The 17,947-nt window shown below is 31.1% G+C and overlaps 3 protein-coding genes and 1 long non-coding RNA gene across 15 annotated transcripts in view; 1 reads left to right on the top strand and 3 right to left on the bottom strand.

Annotated features, from left to right (window-relative positions):
* Nucleotides 1-80: 80 nt before the first annotated feature.
* On the bottom strand, nucleotides 81-3,995 carry sra (RRM_RCAN_like domain containing protein Sra). 2 transcript variants are annotated; one of them, XM_087407173.1, is made up of 6 exons: nucleotides 3,467-3,995; nucleotides 3,192-3,231; nucleotides 2,694-2,962; nucleotides 2,431-2,620; nucleotides 2,179-2,331; nucleotides 81-2,105 (listed from the first exon to the last, which is right to left on the bottom strand). In XM_087407173.1, exons 3-6 carry the CDS (start codon nucleotides 2,946-2,948, stop codon nucleotides 1,981-1,983), a joined length of 723 nt encoding a protein of 240 aa, XP_087263299.1. In that variant the 5' UTR covers nucleotides 2,949-2,962; nucleotides 3,192-3,231; nucleotides 3,467-3,995; the 3' UTR covers nucleotides 81-1,980. The 2 variants fall into 2 exon arrangements, with proteins under 2 accessions (XP_087263299.1, XP_011053014.1); XM_011054712.2 differs by lacking the exon at nucleotides 3,192-3,231 and having other exon boundaries at nucleotides 3,467-3,991.
* A 408-nt stretch (nucleotides 3,996-4,403) lies between these two features.
* Nucleotides 4,404-8,084, bottom strand: LOC105145265 (BRO1 domain-containing protein BROX). The gene is made up of 8 exons (XM_011054711.2): nucleotides 7,939-8,084; nucleotides 7,526-7,813; nucleotides 6,960-7,190; nucleotides 6,772-6,867; nucleotides 6,433-6,611; nucleotides 6,182-6,357; nucleotides 5,817-6,049; nucleotides 4,404-5,712 (listed from the first exon to the last, which is right to left on the bottom strand). Exons 2-8 carry the CDS (start codon nucleotides 7,624-7,626, stop codon nucleotides 5,466-5,468), a joined length of 1,263 nt encoding a protein of 420 aa, XP_011053013.1. The 5' UTR covers nucleotides 7,627-7,813; nucleotides 7,939-8,084; the 3' UTR covers nucleotides 4,404-5,465.
* A 6,703-nt stretch (nucleotides 8,085-14,787) lies between these two features.
* Nucleotides 14,788-17,618, top strand: LOC147909340 (uncharacterized). Of its 2 annotated transcripts, none has more exons than XR_015545454.1 (4): nucleotides 14,788-15,440; nucleotides 16,759-16,794; nucleotides 16,968-17,071; nucleotides 17,187-17,540. It is a non-coding gene; the product is annotated as an uncharacterized LOC147909340 (long non-coding RNA). The 2 variants fall into 2 exon arrangements; XR_015545455.1 differs by having other exon boundaries at nucleotides 14,789-15,440; nucleotides 17,484-17,618.
* The window catches only part of LOC105145287 (putative fatty acyl-CoA reductase CG5065), a 91,304-nt gene continuing 89,166 nt past the window's right edge, over nucleotides 15,810-17,947 (bottom strand). For all 10 annotated transcript variants that reach the window (XM_087407163.1, XM_087407164.1, XM_087407162.1 and 7 more), the window contains 3 exons: nucleotides 17,534-17,773; nucleotides 16,182-16,439; nucleotides 15,810-16,103 (listed from right to left, as the gene is read on the bottom strand). In XM_087407163.1, coding sequence (XP_087263289.1) covers nucleotides 16,013-16,103; nucleotides 16,182-16,439; nucleotides 17,534-17,773 — 589 coding nt within the window. In that variant the 3' untranslated portion in view covers nucleotides 15,810-16,012. The remainder of the gene's footprint in view (nucleotides 16,104-16,181; nucleotides 16,440-17,533; nucleotides 17,774-17,947) is intronic.

Genomic DNA, 17,947 nt, shown 5'->3' on the forward strand with positions numbered 1-17,947 from the left:
TTACATCAGGCTCTATACTTTTATATATATATATATATATATATATATGTGTATGTGTACATATATAATATATATCAGAATTTTAACGTAAAATAATTTATATATTTATATTTTCTTTTCTTTGATACAAATCATTTGTACATTATTTCTCTGTAATAATTATTCGTATTATCTGTTTAGGATCTTCGGAATTGTTAGATAAAGAAAAAATTGAAATTACATAAATGACGAAACGGTTTTACACCATTCCATCGCCAGAAGAATATAAACAGTAATCACACTATACAAAAGTAAGTAGTGCTGCTATAAAGTATTTATAAATATTCAACAATTATTTTTAGGTCACAGATCTTGCAGGAATTATATACGTTTCACGTACAGAACAATATATACATATACACACTGCCTCAGCATAAATCAGTAACGCTGATATGACCACACACGTCTCACTATCTTTCTAGCTTATTTTTTTACTAACTTAATCCTCTTAAAGAGCAAAGTGATAACAATAAGTTTTCATAAACTTCATTAACAAGAGACCATAGAGATATAGCTTTAGGATAGCATGTGTAACGTTTAAGCTAATGTGAGCTAGCTTTCTACGGAAACACAGATCGAAGAACCACACGATATTTTTAGAATAATACATTCGTATACACATACGTATCACATACATATTAATGCCATATATTTCCGTAGATTTGCTTTTCGCATGCACACAAAATAGAAAACGAAAAATTCAATAGATATAATCTTGAGACTTTTCTTGAAACGGAAAGAAAAACACATGAGAATAATTAAATAATGAAGTTAAGCTGTTAAATTCGAATATTTTGATTCAATCGATTATTCTAACATTAGTATCATTTGTGGATTTACAACAAGATTGTTACGTGCTGTTTGAGAATACAAGTAACACACTGACAATGAGAGGTAGAATTGCAAAATCTCTGAATATATTTCGAACAATTTTTGTCGACACATTAATCATTAGCTTAATCAGATCGGACGTAATTTCTCACGATATGCAATTATTGACACTGAGTGAAACATGAAACAATATAGGCCTTAAAATTTCTCGAATCTTCACCATGTAGATTTTAAGAAATGGAGCGCAAGCATACTCTTTAGGAATTCTCAGTGAATAAACACAAATGAATTCTATATCTTGATCGATATATAATTTGACGGGTATTTATCATTAGTATCGTTAATATTCATATATCACTGCTATCCGCGGGAAGTTAGATACCAGACATTAAAATCCGTCCGAAATTTCGATTTCGGTTTCAGTCAAAAATCAGGGTTTCAGTTTGATTTCAAACTGGGTTTTGGCCAAAATTAAGAGAAAATGGAATTTTTGCAATATTGTTTATCCAGATATGGTGAACGGTGAAGGTCACATTATCTTCTTTTTAACAACTAATTAAGAAAAGGATAACGTGACTTTAGCGTTCTAGATCCATGTTATTGCAAAAACTCTCTAAAATTTCAGTGAACCGAAACTGTACAAGTTGCAACGCACTAGTGAACGTGTTTAAAAAACAACTAGAATACATACATTTGTCATGATTCTGAAAATCATACGATCTCTGTAAAATTAATCCAAAAATATCAATTTCGACTCCGGTCGAGAAAAATGACTCCATTAGCTTCTCTCTCTTTCGCTCTTTTTTTTAAGTAAGACATTTAAGTTTCGGTTTCGTTTTCGGTTTTGGCCGGAGGTCAAAATGTGGTTTCGGTCGGACTCTACTGGACACCATGTTGTTGTCTGTACTGTATCGAGCTGTAATTTTTTTTTCACAATACTTTCGTCAACTGGATATCAACCATGCAGTTTTGAATTGTAACTCCAATATAATACTAATTTAAAATCGCTCGTTAGGTGTATATGTCTTTTTTCTAGCTCGTATCTAGCTTTTTAACAGGGCATAAAAACGTATCGTGTGACAAATCCGAAATACGAATAAATGGAGAAAATTAATGTTCCGGACATCGCGTATGTTGAATACGAGGCGTATTTTTCGATGGATTCGCGTTTTCACAAACATGCACGACTATGCCTGGCTGCCCTGAGCCTCCTGGATGTATCTCGTGTGTGTCGCCTGCAATATCGATAATTATTTATATAAAATACGAAATTGGTATAAGTTCAAAATAATAAGAATCAATAGTAACCTGCTGATAAATTGGCTATAGCGGTTAATAAATCGTAATTAACGAGTGGCTCTCCTTCTTCACGTGGCTCCCATCCGATCGGTGGAGAAGCAGGAGGAGATATGAGAAATTGTTTGGTAAGCGCGGGTGGTTGAAGATGTTGATCCTCCATATCTATAATTTATATTCCATATTTCGTTAATATGTAAATTTTTTACATTTTATTAATTTCATTAGTATATTTAATTCTAAAATTCCATAATGATTACGTACCTATAGGTGTTACTGGTTGTGCAAAGTAACAATTAATATCAGTTTCTCCAAAATGTGATTGATGCAGCTGTATCCTCGCATTTGCTGCGGCACTGGGGGAACTGTAATTTACCCTCATTCTTCTGAAGGATCTGAAGTATTGAAATGTAGTGTCTTCTCCAAACTGTTTGAAAAGATGTTCTATAGACGACTGTAAAGACATAACATCAGACAATATAACAGAGGTTTCTTCTTACTTCGGGATATCTCATACTATTTATTACCTTCAAATCGTCATCTTTAAAAACTCGAGGATCTACGTTCGTTACAATTACAGAAGTTGGTAGATCTTCATCGTGAACTAACTCATCGATCGATCTAATATTTGTGTCATCTTTTTCTCTCTTAAATTTCAGCTCTAACTGTTCATAGTTTGGATGTAAGTTGGGTAAACCATCTACTTCATTAATTATTATATTTTCAGTGTCTTCCAGTTCCTCTTCCTCTGTCGTATCTCTACTGCTACGTTTTTCCTCCATTTTTATTTCCTGTTCTGCTTAGAGAATAGATGAGAATAACCAAATATTAAGAAAAAATTTAAGAACGTTAAGAGCTCAAAAACGTTAAGAGCTTAGGACTTTATAGTCCAGCATTAATTATATGCATATACAAGATTGAATGAAGAAAAACGATATTTATTCATATCTATATAAATACTGAATGTTTGTTAATGAAAATGAGATTGCTGCAGGAATATCTCAATTAATAAAATTGAAACTTACTTTATGAAATGGAAGATGTCTTTAATAAATTTTAATAAATCTATAAAATAAAACGATTAATTTTACATGTAACTTATGGTTTATTAAGTTGTACATTTTGATATTTACATATTATCTAATAATTAAGAAAGACACGGAGCGAGGATATCCGTTTTGTCGAGCACGCAATTATGTGCGAGTGAATATAAGTACATATGATTTGACGTTATCATTGAAAATTGTTCATGGAAGGTCTATTACTGTGCTGAGGATGATGATGTCAGATCGTCTCTTACCTCTCGACTCGACACAAACCGAGGAAGAGACCGAGCACTGAGAACTGGATGTTCTCAAGACGTTGCTTCGTCACGAATATATTTATGTTTCACGCATAGGCAAAGTCTACTCCATCGACTCCATCTCGGTGAATCTAATCACCACGTCGTTTCGACATTCCCGCATTCGCGTTTCACTGCCACCGACGTGCCTCTTCACCGACGGTGTTCGCTATTTCATTACCGCGACGTAGCCGCGCGTCATCGTCGATTTCAGGGCAACAGAAACAGCGGACGATTCGCGCGTCTCGTCCGTATCACGATCCGATCGAATGCCATCATCGGTCAGGATCAGGTTAGGTACGTGCGGGCACGAATAAAATTGTTAAAAACCAATTGGATAACATTGTCCAATCCGATTTCATTGGACATAACGCCGATTGGTCGTTGAAAAGACAGTCTTTAGAAATTCTTGGAGCAGCTCCACAAATTTTTTATCCAGCAACCAATTAAATTCTTCGACAACTCTTCAAAACTGCTCGAAACTAGACAGCCTCACAAAGGGAGAGAATGGCAAATTGCATCACATGAATGCCCACGTTCAATCAGGACGGAAGTCACGTGACCAGTTTTCTCTAATCTCTTCCATATCTTACCCTGAAGCTTTGATGCCCATGCCCAATCAGAGGAGGCGAGTCACGTGATGTAATTTGCCACTCTCTCCCTGTGAGGCTTTCCATTCGAAACAGCTGGGAATCAGCATTTCTGACATTTTAAATTCAAATTGTTATTAATAGCGCAAATGTTAATGTTTCATTTAAAGATGTAGCGCTTAATTTTAATTTTCAAGGATTGTATAAATAGTGGATAGGTAAATTTACATGTTTATGTTTTTACACGTGCATAATTATTGTTATACGAAAAATATGATTGAATATAAAATATAATCTTTATAGACTGCGATTTAATATTCTTTATTATCTATGTTATATAGGTAGAATATTGCTAATATTGCTACATTGATCTCGGTATATTGCACACACAAATTATTCTTCTAAATTATTTAACAACTAACAAAATTTCTTATTTATATATAAGTAATTTTTCAAAGCCAATATCAGGTACCATGACCTGTAAATTTTTAATTTTGTTAGATCACTCGCTATGTATAATATATAATAAATGCTTTGCATATCACAAATAATAATTATTAACAAAGATAATTGCTATAATTTAGCATATATAATAACTAATGCTTGGCATTAGTTTAACATGTTTTTGAGACACTTCTTTATATATATAATATCTTTAAAATTTGAATTGAACATTCTGCGTTTAAACCTATAGTTTATAAAAAATATGTAGAAAAAGATTACATACGCCTCTTTGTTATAATACATGCATACTGGTAATGTGCATTACATGCACATTATTTGCGAAAATGTTCTCCCTCGCATTATCAATTAAAAAAAATTTAGTTTTACTAAAGCATTGACTAGATCAAACGTAGCGATTAAAATAATGTCTACGGCATTAACAATTCCTTGCTGTCGGCAAGGAGTTGCTTGTACCTACAATGATAGTCATAGTATCGATTATCTACGATAAAAGCAAATTACATATGAATCTCGCGTCACATATGTTACTTCACATTGATACAAATTTAAAAGATACCCGCTAAAAAGTTTCAGACATGTGCAGAACAAAATAGATGTACACTGATATGCTAGATTAATCTCTTTTGCTGTCATTTATCTGTTGCATAACGCGATATTTTTTAATACTGAATGAACTATGTTTGTAGTATTTATAATAACAATTATCCTGCATTCTTTTTTTTATCTAATAAATTAATACTTCACATTTCACACAACCAGATTTGTACTTGTGTGCATGCGATGCGCACACGTATGTTTAATTCGATCATCGCCACACATGTCTGTCGCAATTAAAATTAATATCACCGTGACACAAAGAAAAAGCATTTACAAACGGCCTATATCATTACACGTAGAGAGTCTTATTGTAACGTACAACCGCTTGCGTTTTTCGGCTCTTTACTACTTTGATGAATCGCCTCTTCTTTAATTGGCGGCAAGTTCTGTTCCTTTTCGGCTTTCGCTGCCGCTACTCCGGTTAATACTTGATATGTACCCAAATTCCAGATAGGATTTGATGATGGCATTTGGAAGTCGATTGGGCTGACTAAGCCGTAAGTAGCTTTAGTATCCAAGGCTGGAACTTCACCTGGTACTGTATGATGATATCTAATATTTAAATTCAAATTAATGTGTTGTTTAAACGTCATACATTTTAAAACAATGTATTGTATTATATATAAATTGATAATAAATCTAAACAAGATAATTACATTAATCCATTTTCTCGATTACATTTATCAAGAGTAAGCTTCACTATAGGCGCCAACCGTCTAAACACAGCGTGCTGATCTGGTTTAACGCGAGGCGCAGGCCCATTCGTTTTCCCGTATTCTTGACAGAGCGCTTTCGCCTTCTTTAAACATGAATCGCTTTCCTGCATCGCCCGTATCGCTTCGCCGCACTTATCCATTGCCAACAAGTTTTCACCGCAATAATTATAAGCCTAAAGTAATTAGAGCATGAGTAAGCTTACAAAGCGTAAATAAACAATAAATAAGAGTATAATAAATATTATCAATTGTATTTATAATTAAATGATTGTCAAATTTTATAAATTTAAATAATTTGAACCTACGTAAGATTGATAAAATGCTGATTTAAGCTCTAAATATTTCGTCCATTGGGCGATTATTTCTGGCTTAAATGGACGAAGAGTATTGGCAGCATCCAGAAACAACTTACTGGTCTCATTAGCTAAAGCTGATATCAAACTAGAATTATGTTTGAGCTCTACTGCTCTAGCCACTGTAACTATAAAATGGTGAAGAGCCAATGTAAGTATATTCAAGTAAACTTATTAAAATTATATTTTCGCATGAGTACAACCTTCTTGTGCTTCTGCTGTGCATTGATTAACGTATGCATTTAGTACACGAGGATCTAAATCACTTCCCAAAGGTGGCGGACTATCCAACTGCGGCAAAAATTCAGTCTGTACAAAGGTAAATATTCCAGCAGCTCGTCTTAGCATACTGTGTACTTCTTTAGCCTCGTTCATTGTTATGCTATAATTATGATATAATATAATTAAAATATAGATACATTAAGAAAATGAATGAATTCTATTATTATTAATAGAAAGGAAGAGAGAGATCATTTTTTTCTATATTTTTATATAATAATCACGTTGAGGAATATTTAAAATCTTGTTTAATTTATACTTACTCATCTTTTGCAGCAATCATTGCTGCATGTTTCATAAACCATAGGCCTATATTGACACTCATATTAGCTGCTTCATAAACAGAATCGGCACTGGAGCTTTAACAAAAAATTTGTAATTAGAAGTCATTTTAAAATCGTTTACAAGTTATCTTAAAACTATTTTATTAAATATTTTTTTAATTATTTACAATGTGCCACCACCAAGTAACGTGTGTGTCCACTTGAACATGAGAACATTTCTAAGCTTGCTAGGATTGGGTCTGCCAACATGTTGAGCCTCTTCCTCAGATGGATTGACTTCCCATAAAAATCCATACAACAAACTCAGATAACTAAGAAACGCAGGCTCTATTGTATCACTAGTATTGTTTGCATTTCTGATTAGATCCAATAGTCTGGCTCTTGATAGTTTTAAGTCACTGAAAATACACAGGCTTCTTAATATAAAGAAGAGAAATAATCAATTTTTTTTCAAAAAAAAAAAAAAATTTAGATGTGCGAAAGAAATACGAAAATGTGTGTGTGTGTGTGTGTGTGTGTGTGTGTGTGTGTGTGTGTGTGTGTGTGTGTGGGTTTGACATCCCATTGCTAGTATAATTAATAACTGATATTATAATACAAATGTGAGTTTTTGAATAAAATTATAGGTTCACGTGAGAATTATTGAACATTGCGGCATCCGGCGGTTCAAAAAAAGTCATCGTCAACAAGTGGTGACCGCGAAATGCACAATATATGATAGTAATATGTTAACCTGCAAAGCTTTCTAGTGGCGTCCGTAGGATTGGAGACTTTTAACTCAAACTTCTGATTCGACGTTGCTTTTAACACATTACGGTGAAACCAGTGCGCCATTGTTCGTCGTCTGAATTTCGTGGGACGATTTAATGTCCCAATTTGGTCTTGATGATATTGACCAAATCAACCTTGGGTTTAGCACTTTTTGACAGATAAAGTAAAACGTAACAATATCTCAATTGCCATGCTCAACGGAAAGCTACTCCAGTCTCCAGTCCCACTTCCCAAGGAATGCGTCACGTGCCTACGAGAAGTAGTTGATATTAAAGTCCCTATAACAAAGTCTGGTCTCCCTATACAAAGCAAATTTACTTGAATTTACTAGAATACTAATAATTTCATTGGTCAACACTTAATAAATTTGCTCACTTTTGTAATTTTCACCTTGTTGAAGATACAGAATCGACCCTCTTGACACTGCACTTCGCGCGCATGCCCGTCCGCCATTAACAGTCAAAACCGAAAATGTTTGCCATGTTTGTCGTGCAATTCAAATGACTGCTTGCTGTTATATGCGACAATAGAGTTAATTTCGAACTATTTAAATGATCCAAGATGAAAGATAGAGTAAAATAGAATTGTATACTGCAATGCATTAATTCACTAGGTCATAGTAGCGGCCCGACTTATTGATGTTTATTTTTATTCAAAAACTATAAACTTTATAGAAAACCTGCAAGAGACAAAAATCATTTATTTTCTTCTTATAGAATTTTAAGAATTTTTTCAGAATTTTTTATCAACTTTTTAGTACTGCATTTTCTTTTTTATAAGTAATTATTTAGAATAGTATACCCCACTTAAAATCTTAATGAAAATACACTCATCCGACGCGTTTTCATTCAAAATGAAAGAATCTAGCAAAAAAATGCGGCGGTCGGTCTCTTGAGATATTAAGCGTTAAAGTTTGAAATTTTAGAGGTTAAGGTATCCGTTATTTCGACTCGCTGCATTCGAGCGCTACGTATATGTAAGATCTGTTCTTTTTCGAAAAATTCTGAAATAGTGCAATAAGTTAGAGTGAGACAGTGTACTTTGGAGCATTTTCATCTGATTAGTCTATATTTTAGGATCTAATGGAATATGTCAATCAAATGAAAAAACTCACTAAGTGGTCAATAAATTGTTGTCGTTCGGGAATGCATACTTTTCTGCTGTAGACTGATTTAATCGTAAAAGTAAAATGACATATTCAGTAGAGCAACTGATTAAAAATCTTTGGCTTACTGTCCAAGATGTTGGACATGCAAAATTGTGGCCGAGGTTTATCCGAAAATTGTTCTGAGATTACAACCGAATGATTCTCGTAAATTTCTCTTTTGTAAATACAATATCGGAAGATTTTTTACATGACATCTTATCTTTTACTAAAAAAAGCGTATACAAAAGATCGGAAACGCGCGATTCACTACAGGTTTAATTATTTAAATCAGGAGATAATATCATCAATTTTAATTAACAAATTAAATAATATATAATAAAACGTTTGTAACATTTTGTAAAATTTTAATCCATGTAAAAAAAATCAAAGAGGTTTATATTTTAAATAATAAGTTCTACTCTATGCTTTAAAAACACAAAAGCACTGCTTTGAAAACAACAATTCACTGCTTTAAAAACGACAATTCACTACTTTAAAAACAATTCACTACTTTAAAAACAATTCACTGCTTAAAGAACAATTTACTGCTTCAAAAACAACAATTCACTGCTTTAAAAAAACAAATTCATTGCTAATGCAAAGATGCATTTTTTAATATCAGTTTGAAGTAGTTAATTTCAGGTATAATTATTATAAATGTTTATTATAAATTTAGGAATAAAATTTGTAACCTTTAAAAATGAACTTTTTTTTTTTTTTCGAATATTAAACTAGTGTCAGCTCGGATCCACTCCATTCAATCCATTTTTATGTGAACCACAATTGTGAAATTAAAGCCCTAGATCTTTAAAAACCCTCAAACTCGATTTAAATTATTTATTCTAACAATGTCAAGAGTTTCAATCCGAAATATTTTGTTTATTTACAGAACAATATAATCATGCAATTTTTGTATCACAGTGAAACATCTTAAACATTTAAAGAACTTATACAAAAAAATGAGATTTTGGTAATTATCTTATAATACGTACATCTCCATTATTAATATGTAATCTCCATTAGAGCACAGCCCTGATGAAAATGAGAAGTTTCATAAACGTTTGTTTAACATTTACATAAGCGTTTGCGGAAGTTCGTTGAGAGTTTAAAAATGGTCACTAGAATGTTCATAAGGCGGAAATTGCAACGTTTGGAAGACATTTTCTGACGAAAATAAAAAGTTTCATAAACATTTGTTTGACGTTTACGTGAGTGTTTGCAGGAATTTGTTGAGAATTTAGAAACGGCCAGTAAGATGTTCGTAAAACGGAAATTGCAACGCTGCAGCGTTTGGAAAGCATTCTCTGAAAGTAAGAAGTTTTATGTTTGTTTGATATTTACATGAACGTTCAGTTCAAGTGTTGAGTCTGAACGCAGACATTTTATTAAAAAAAAAGTACAAAATTTTTAATTGAAAAGTCTCATCATACCGCGCCTTTTATCCTATTTGATGTGGTTTTTTAAATGCGAGAAATTTCATTGTGTCCTTTTAGTGACCACTACTTGAAAATCGGATATGTAAAAGAATGTTTGCTAAATGGAAGAAAAACGCTTGTGTTATGCAGTTGAGAAAAACGTTTTTGGGCGTCTTTAAGCCGTTTGCGTAAAAGCCTTACTGAGATTCAACAATTCACCACATTGGAACAGTGTTTGTTGAATAGAAGGAAAATGTTTGTCTCAACGGGAAAAGCGTTTGCTAAATGTTCAAAAAATCTGGCAGTCAACTTTCTACACGAAGGCGCATCCGCGTTTACTGAGCATCCTTTGGACGTTACTTTAGCATTACAGAACTTTTATGAAACGATATATACTGTATTTTATAAGCATTCTGGAAGTGTTTAAAACCCAATGGTATTCTGTAAACGTTCTTATAAAGTTTGAAAATGTATAACTCAAAAAAATCGTCATCGAACGGTTGTCAACGTTTTATAAAATTCCGTATTTTCGACAGAGAAGTAAAGAAATATTGTTTCTTACAATGAAATTATTTTTTATATATGTTCTAAATCATCGCTACATTTTTTTTTAATTTTTGTATTTTATACATACATATATACATATACATATGTCTCTCTCTCTCTCTCTCTCTCTCTCTCTCTCTCTCTCTCTCTCTCTCTCTCTCTCTCTCTCTCTCTCTGTGTGTGTGTGTGTGTGTGTGTGTGTGTGTGTGTGTGTGTGTGTGTGTGTGTGTGTATTTACGTTTACGTAATTTTTCTTTTGTTGTAGCTAACTGCTAAAGTCCAGATAGAATATTAACATTTGATATTGATGTGCGTGCATGCATGAGTATACATATACAAGGTATACATTCAGCATATACTAAGTTATTCGGAAAGTTTGTTTCAAATTTTGTTAGTCCAAAATTGTACATCTTCGTTAAAAATAAACGAAATTTAAATTTAGAAAAAGGGTTTTAAAGCATGAAATTTCTACTTTCAAGAACTTATTTTATTTTTTAAATTTATGTGAATTTTGTATTTTTGAAATATAAAATTACAAGCTGAAAAAAATGAAAAAATTTGTTCTCGCTTTATAGATCTGTCACGTGCCCAAAACACATGCGAAAATGTTCCACTATCTATCGAAAACAAAGTTTTCGCTATAAAACTGTTTTTTTTTAATATTTCTACAACTTTTTTATTTTGAATTAAATAAAAAGAAGCAATAAAAAGAAGCCAATTTTGATTGTTCATTAACGGCGAAATCGCAATTAAAAAAATTCCTAAAGCTGAAACGTTGCTCTATCGAGTGAAATAAATGTCAATTTTTAAAAAAATAGAATATATATATATTTGAGCTAAAAACATAATATTACTTTCCTTCTATATAACTATTGCGCAATGGTTACAATGAAAGTATAGTCATATTTTTAACTCAAATTTATATATATTCAATTTTTTAATAAAATTGGCAATTAAATCATTCGATGAAAAAAATTTTAGCAAAGTTTTAGCTTTAGAAATCTGTATCTTTAATTGCGGTATGATAATTTGTAACACAGTTATGAGTCGGAATGTTCCTTTTTACTTAATTCAGTAACAAAAAATCGTAGAGAGACTTTTTTTATAAACGAATTTTTAGAGAAAGTTTTAAGCTTTTACGATAATGGAATTTTTCAGATAATTGAAAACTTCGCAATAAATATATTCTGTATATAATTTTGAGTTAACACAAAATTTGAAATGAAATTTCCGAACAACTTAATATTATTTAACAGACGATTAATTGCAGTAGCATATTATATAAATGTAGAATATGGAAAAAAGAAAAAAATGTTGTATGAGGCTTGGTTAGAAATGTTTAAAAGTTATAAACAGTTGTAATATATAGAACATGAATTAAAAAACAATAGATTTTACGTTGTGCAAAATATCTCGCGTTTATCTCGTGTAAATATTAATATCTTACTTGAACTCAGAATGCACTTTTATCTCTAAAAGTCTATAATATGCGTAACGTAAATTATTGCATGTCAGTGTGCTAAGCGTTGTGTGTGTAAGCGCGTTTTGAATATGGGCTACTATTTTTAAATGATTCAGTATTATTTCGATGATTGCGATACTGTACGTTATGAGACTGTGTAATCTTTGCATGTCTTTTGTATTAGTACGCGTCGAGCACGAGTGCCGCGAAACGATAATCAGTGTATCACGAGCTTAGCATCTTACAACATCTTGTAACATTTTATTAAAACTGTTTGTAATAAAAATGTAGACTTTGTCGCATTATACCACGAATATCCCATCAATAATTATTCCAAAGTATTTTAAGATTTGCCATTTTTATTTTCTAATATGGTTATTATAAGTTTCCTCATATCTCTGAGTTCTGCAATTAGTTGAAGATGTTTTCGAGTCCTTTTACTGCGTGATTTGTTGGCTCTTTGTAATTCTTAGTATTTGAATTACTGATCATGTCTACTTTATTGGAACTGGACATGGCCAAAAGTTAGTTCTAGAAGGATCTGATCTAATGATGTTATTAATAGGTTTCATATTTATTTTTTATCGGAGAGGAATATCTTTGTCTGTAATTCTGAATGTTAAAATGAATATTTTTCAATTCTGAATGCATTTTTATTCATTTATAGGAATTGCATGGAGCATATCTCTATGCCTTTCAATCTAAAAATATTAACTTTTTCTGTGCACACAAATATAATTATGAATACTGTTCAGAATTGAATAGGAAATACAGTTTTTCAATCCAATTGCATTCAATTGAATCTAATTGAATCCAATTGAATCCAATTAAATCCAAAAAAAGTATTCGCTATTTAAAATACGCATTTAGATAGAAAAAAATTTCAATCCAATTTAATCCATTCTCGTTTGCTGGGTATTCACTATGGAAAGCGACACGAAATCTTAAAAAACAACCCACGCAACCAATTCTACCTATTAGGAAAATGGACAATATCTGGGCTAGAACCAATTTAATAAAGGCTATAACATTCTCTAAACACTTGGAAAATGTCTTTCAACCAAATCTGACAGAATCTCATTCTAATGAAGATAAATACATTAAGAACAACTTATTTTCTCCACATCACCACCTATCAAGCCACTTAGAAGCAGCAATATTAAAAAAAACGATTAATACAAAATTAAAAACAAAAAAAAGGGTCCCGGAATTTGATCTTATCACCAATGAGGTGTTACGAAAACTATCTGATATAACCTTCCATTTTATCACGCGCGTATTTACAACGCAATACTCAAAAACGGCTCTCCTTACAGTGGAAAATAGCGCAAATTATTCTAATACCTAAATCGGGCAAACCTCTTGAAGAGATAACATTATCGCGTTACAAATTATCGTACCGCAATTAAAGATACAGATTTCTAAAGCTAAAACTTTACTCTATCGAATGATAAAATTGCCAATTTTATTTAAAAAATAGAATATATACAAATTTGAGTTAAAAACATAACTATACATTTGAAATTATTGCGCAATTACAAAAGGAAAGTAATATTATGTTTTTAGCTCAAATGTATACTATCTTTTTTAAAATTGATGTTTATACCACTCAATATAACAACATTTCAGGAATCTGGTTTTTTAATTGTGATACGATGATTTTTGTCGGAGTAATGAATAATCAAAGTCAGATTGCTTCTTTTTATTTAATTAAAATAAAAAAAATTGTAGAAATATTTAAAAAAAAGTTTTAGCGGAAACATCAAATTTTCACTCTTTCAACTTGTAGTATTGTATAAAATTACAAAATTCACATAAGCTCAAAAAATATAGTAAGCTTTTGAAAATAGAGATTCCAAGCTTTAAAACCCTTTTTCTAAATTTCAATTTCGTTCATTCCTAATAAAGATGTACATATAATTTTGAGTTAACAAAATTTGACACAAACAACTTAATATATACTTAATATATACTTAATATATACTAAGACACTTTGTATATGTATTACAGATATATTTAGGTTTACACAATTTGCTTTTGCTATAGCTAGCTGCTAAAGTCAGTATATATATATATATATATATATATATATATATATGTGTGTGTGAAATACAAAAAATAAAAATTGTAGCGACGATTTAGAACATATAAAAGATAATTTTATTAAGAAAACAAGTATTTGTTTTATCTGTGCTCTAGTGGAGATGTATGGAAATAATATATTACATATATATTATAAGATATTACAAAGATCTCAACTTTTCTATATAAGTACTTTAAATATTCAAGATGTACCCAGACAACAAAAAGTGTCTAAAATCAAATCGACGTCTAAAAAAATGACTTAAAGACGTCTCATGTCATACTTTTAGATTTTGCGTTGTTGGGTATTATATTATATAAAGATTTACTGCGATGCAGAAATTGCATGGTTATATTGTTCTATAAATAAACAGTATTTTAAGTTAAAACTCTTGACATTGTTTAAATATTTGTTTATAAAAATTGATAAGTACAAGCACACATAATTAGCTTGGCTCATCAATCCTTCTCTTAATTTGTTTTATTGTTAACAAAATATATTGTTCCCTATTTTATTAAACACCTAATTTTTATGTCGCAATGAAACTTATAACTACATTTTAAATACGTAAAGTACTTATACAAAAAAAGTTTAAATTAATTTTGTCATTATATGCTTTTCAAATTTTAATATTGTGATAAAAAAATGATAACAAATAAAATAAATAAAAATGTATTTAAGAGAGAATTAAGATAGAAATAAAATGCGTGAAATACAACTTTTAAATGTATATAGTTTATTATTTGAAATATAAATATTAGCACATTTGTAAAAAAAAGGGTGTAATATATCTCTAATATTAATCTTTTTAAACGAAATAAACATAACGCCCATGTAAGATTGTAGAGATGAATATTTCTGATCCACATTTTGTGAATGTAGCACGATAATACGAATCAAATATCGAGTCAGCCTAAAAAGTGGACCTTGCTATGTAGCTTAAATCCATTTTGTCAGGAGGCAGTAGTGCACGGCAGTATTTTGCGATTACAAGTTTTAGGCCGTCATATCTCTCTCAAGTTTCTTTGTTTTGACGTACGCCTTTACTACAAGCATCCGCTTTACAAGCAGCAGTATAATACATAATGTCACAAGATGGACTCGTTTCCCGTAAGGAGAAAACGATGAATATGAGCTGTTTGCGCGTACCAAATGCAATATTTGCATTGCTGCAGAGTCAACATTTTGAGTAATATCTACATTAAGCAAGTGAATAAATACAATGTAAGTAATGAGAAAACACAAAAATTAAAATTACGTTTTGTTTTTTTTGTGATTTTCTCCACAACGAAGTAAAAACGAATGTTACCTCTACAATCTTTTTTCTTAGTTTATCGATCCTCTATACACTCCTTTCAAACACTCTGTATATCGAATGATATAACTGATGATAGTTAATCCATTTACTTAAGATAGATTGATATAAAATAACCAGATTTTATAGTCTATGTTAGATTTGCGATTTCTTCTATTTTTGTACATGTGTTCCTAATAAGGCTCAAAAATAATTTTTTCTTGAAATCACAATTTTTTTCTTAAAATCATAAGTATTTGAAACGTTTCATACTTTTTAGTGTTCAGAAAGGTTCCCTCTTTTGAATTTGACCATCAGTTTTTAATTTCAGACCCAGCAAAGATTACAAAAAAGTCACAAAACTTAAATAGACCATATACGGTGCAATTATTTTATTTAAAAACAGTGTTTAAAAATATTATTGAAAATCTTATAAAATAAAGTATATATGTATATATCATATATAATGACAAGATAACAAATATTATACTTAAAGTAAATATTATTCGAACATTTCTATAAACATGAACCAGATGATCCAAAAGATTACAAAGAAAAATATAGTTTTGATGATTTGATGTATCCAATACAATCTAAAATTAAACATTTTGTCTATAAATAAAAACGAGAAACTTAAATTGGAAAGATTAACTGAAAGTGAGATTTATTACCTTACATATTTCATACGACTAACTTTCAACATACTGTCATTTTCATTAAGTTGATAGCGCCGCAGACCTTGATAATGATTAATTAAATATTCTGTCCAATTAAATTCCACCATATTAAACTGAAATAATTGTTGATCTTTCTCATTGAGATTATCCCACATTGAGTGAATATTATCAGTAGAATAAGTCCATTCTGTGTTACAAAAAGGTTCCATTGCTTTACAAAATTTGTCCATTTTCATGTATAATTTCCACATTCTGAAATATATTGAATATTGTTAAAATTATTCAGATTATTAATATAATTTTATTAGATTTGAACAGAAACTATCATGGTACATACAGTTGGTCATAGAAAGCAACACTTTTTTCGATAGGTTTTCGAATGCAGCTTACTCACCAGATTGGTTCTTATTTATCCATGAATAAGAACCAATCATTCAATGAGCAAGCTGCATTCCGAAACCCATCGAAAAAAAAGGTATTGCAACCTTTCTATGACCATTTGTACATTAAGGCCCAGTTTCATAACTCTTAATTGAGATTCAATTTATTCAATGCCTCTTTCGTATTCTAGAATTGGAAAGAGATGAAAAACGAGAGTCGTACTTCGGTGAGTTAATTCTTAAGAATTGGGCTTAAATGAGTGTATTGAGTATGACCATTCATTAAGCGCTGAGGTTGTAAAACTGAATACACCCAACAAAGACACAGTATTTATATTTAAGGCTAATGCATATAAAAATTTTAATCATAATTGTAAGAGAGTTAAAAAAAATATTATAGACAGAAAATCTATCAAGGCTGTGTGACTCGGTGGCAGGACGAAAATCTACCAATATTTCCTTGTGCAAGAAAAAATTCAGGACCAACTTCACGACGCGATAGAGGTATTTATAATCGATTCATTTAAGACTGTCGTAAGTAAAATCTTAAGATGTCGTAAGTCTCAATCCGAGGACTGTATTAACATTTTAAGGCATTTATAATATAGACGTTTCATAGTTGTAGCCCTTGGGTGCGTTCCGAGTTAACGAACAAAGCACACGATGCATCATTTGTCCTCGTTCATCAAATAATAAAGGATAAAACGATACATCAGTGTAACTCGAAATCTCTTGAACTCGGAATCTCATGAATATCTAGACAGAGTGGGCGGAAATTTAAAGAGATACCGTCCAACTGCACACACGATGGAATCCCTTTCACATTTATGATATTTCACTCGCGTTGCTTCTGCACACAGGACGCAGCAACGCTTGGCCCCGATGCAGTACCCAATCAATTTATTGTTTTTTGCAGTTTTATAGTTACGATTACAATTTTTACGTGCAATGGCCTTTGCTTGATACCTCGGTCTACGTCCAATACAAATACTGGCGCCATCCAAAAGTAAAGCAGGAAGGAAGTGACCGAACCAAACGCAAAATCTGTATGGTATCTCATGTTTGAAGAAAGTCATTAATGGCAAGTATATGGCATTATGCAAGGGATACATTTTATTGTTGTCAAGTAGTGCATAATTGTATTCATTCCAAGTAGGACCATCGATTGGCGAAACGAAATTATAAATTAACATGTCCTTGGCCCGCCTAGAACATAAATCTGTATTTAAATAAAATATATTATTAATATTAAACAATAAGAATCTTACTGACCCGTACATTTGGAAACTCAATAATAAGAAATAGAAGTAATGGTCACAAAGCTAGATCTTTGATGTTAAAATTATTCAATCTAAATTACTATATATATATATGTATATT

Source organism: Acromyrmex echinatior, chromosome 6, assembly GCF_024713525.1.
Source record: "Acromyrmex echinatior isolate Ae372 chromosome 6, ASM2471352v2, whole genome shotgun sequence".
In the NCBI taxonomy this organism is placed as follows: domain Eukaryota; kingdom Metazoa; phylum Arthropoda; class Insecta; order Hymenoptera; family Formicidae; genus Acromyrmex; species Acromyrmex echinatior.

Bases quoted from the DNA above. Each gene is read 5' to 3' on its own strand.
- sra (XM_087407173.1), bottom strand. From the start codon at position 2,948: ATGGAGGAAAAACGTAGCAGTAGAGATACGACAGAGGAAGAGGAACTG. The intron at 2,621-2,693 runs GTAATAAATAGT...ATGTCTTTACAG, and splicing joins TTAAAGATGACGATTTGAAG to TCGTCTATAGAACATCTTTT. The intron at 2,106-2,178 runs GTTACTATTGAT...TCGATATTGCAG, and splicing joins TATAGCCAATTTATCAGCAG to GCGACACACACGAGATACAT.
- LOC105145265 (XM_011054711.2), bottom strand. From the start codon at position 7,626: ATGGCGCACTGGTTTCACCGTAATGTGTTAAAAGCAACGTCGAATCAG. The intron at 6,358-6,432 runs GTTGTACTCATG...ACCATTTTATAG, and splicing joins CACAGCAGAAGCACAAGAAG to TTACAGTGGCTAGAGCAGTA. The intron at 6,050-6,181 runs GTAGGTTCAAAT...TAATTACTTTAG, and splicing joins CAGCATTTTATCAATCTTAC to GCTTATAATTATTGCGGTGA.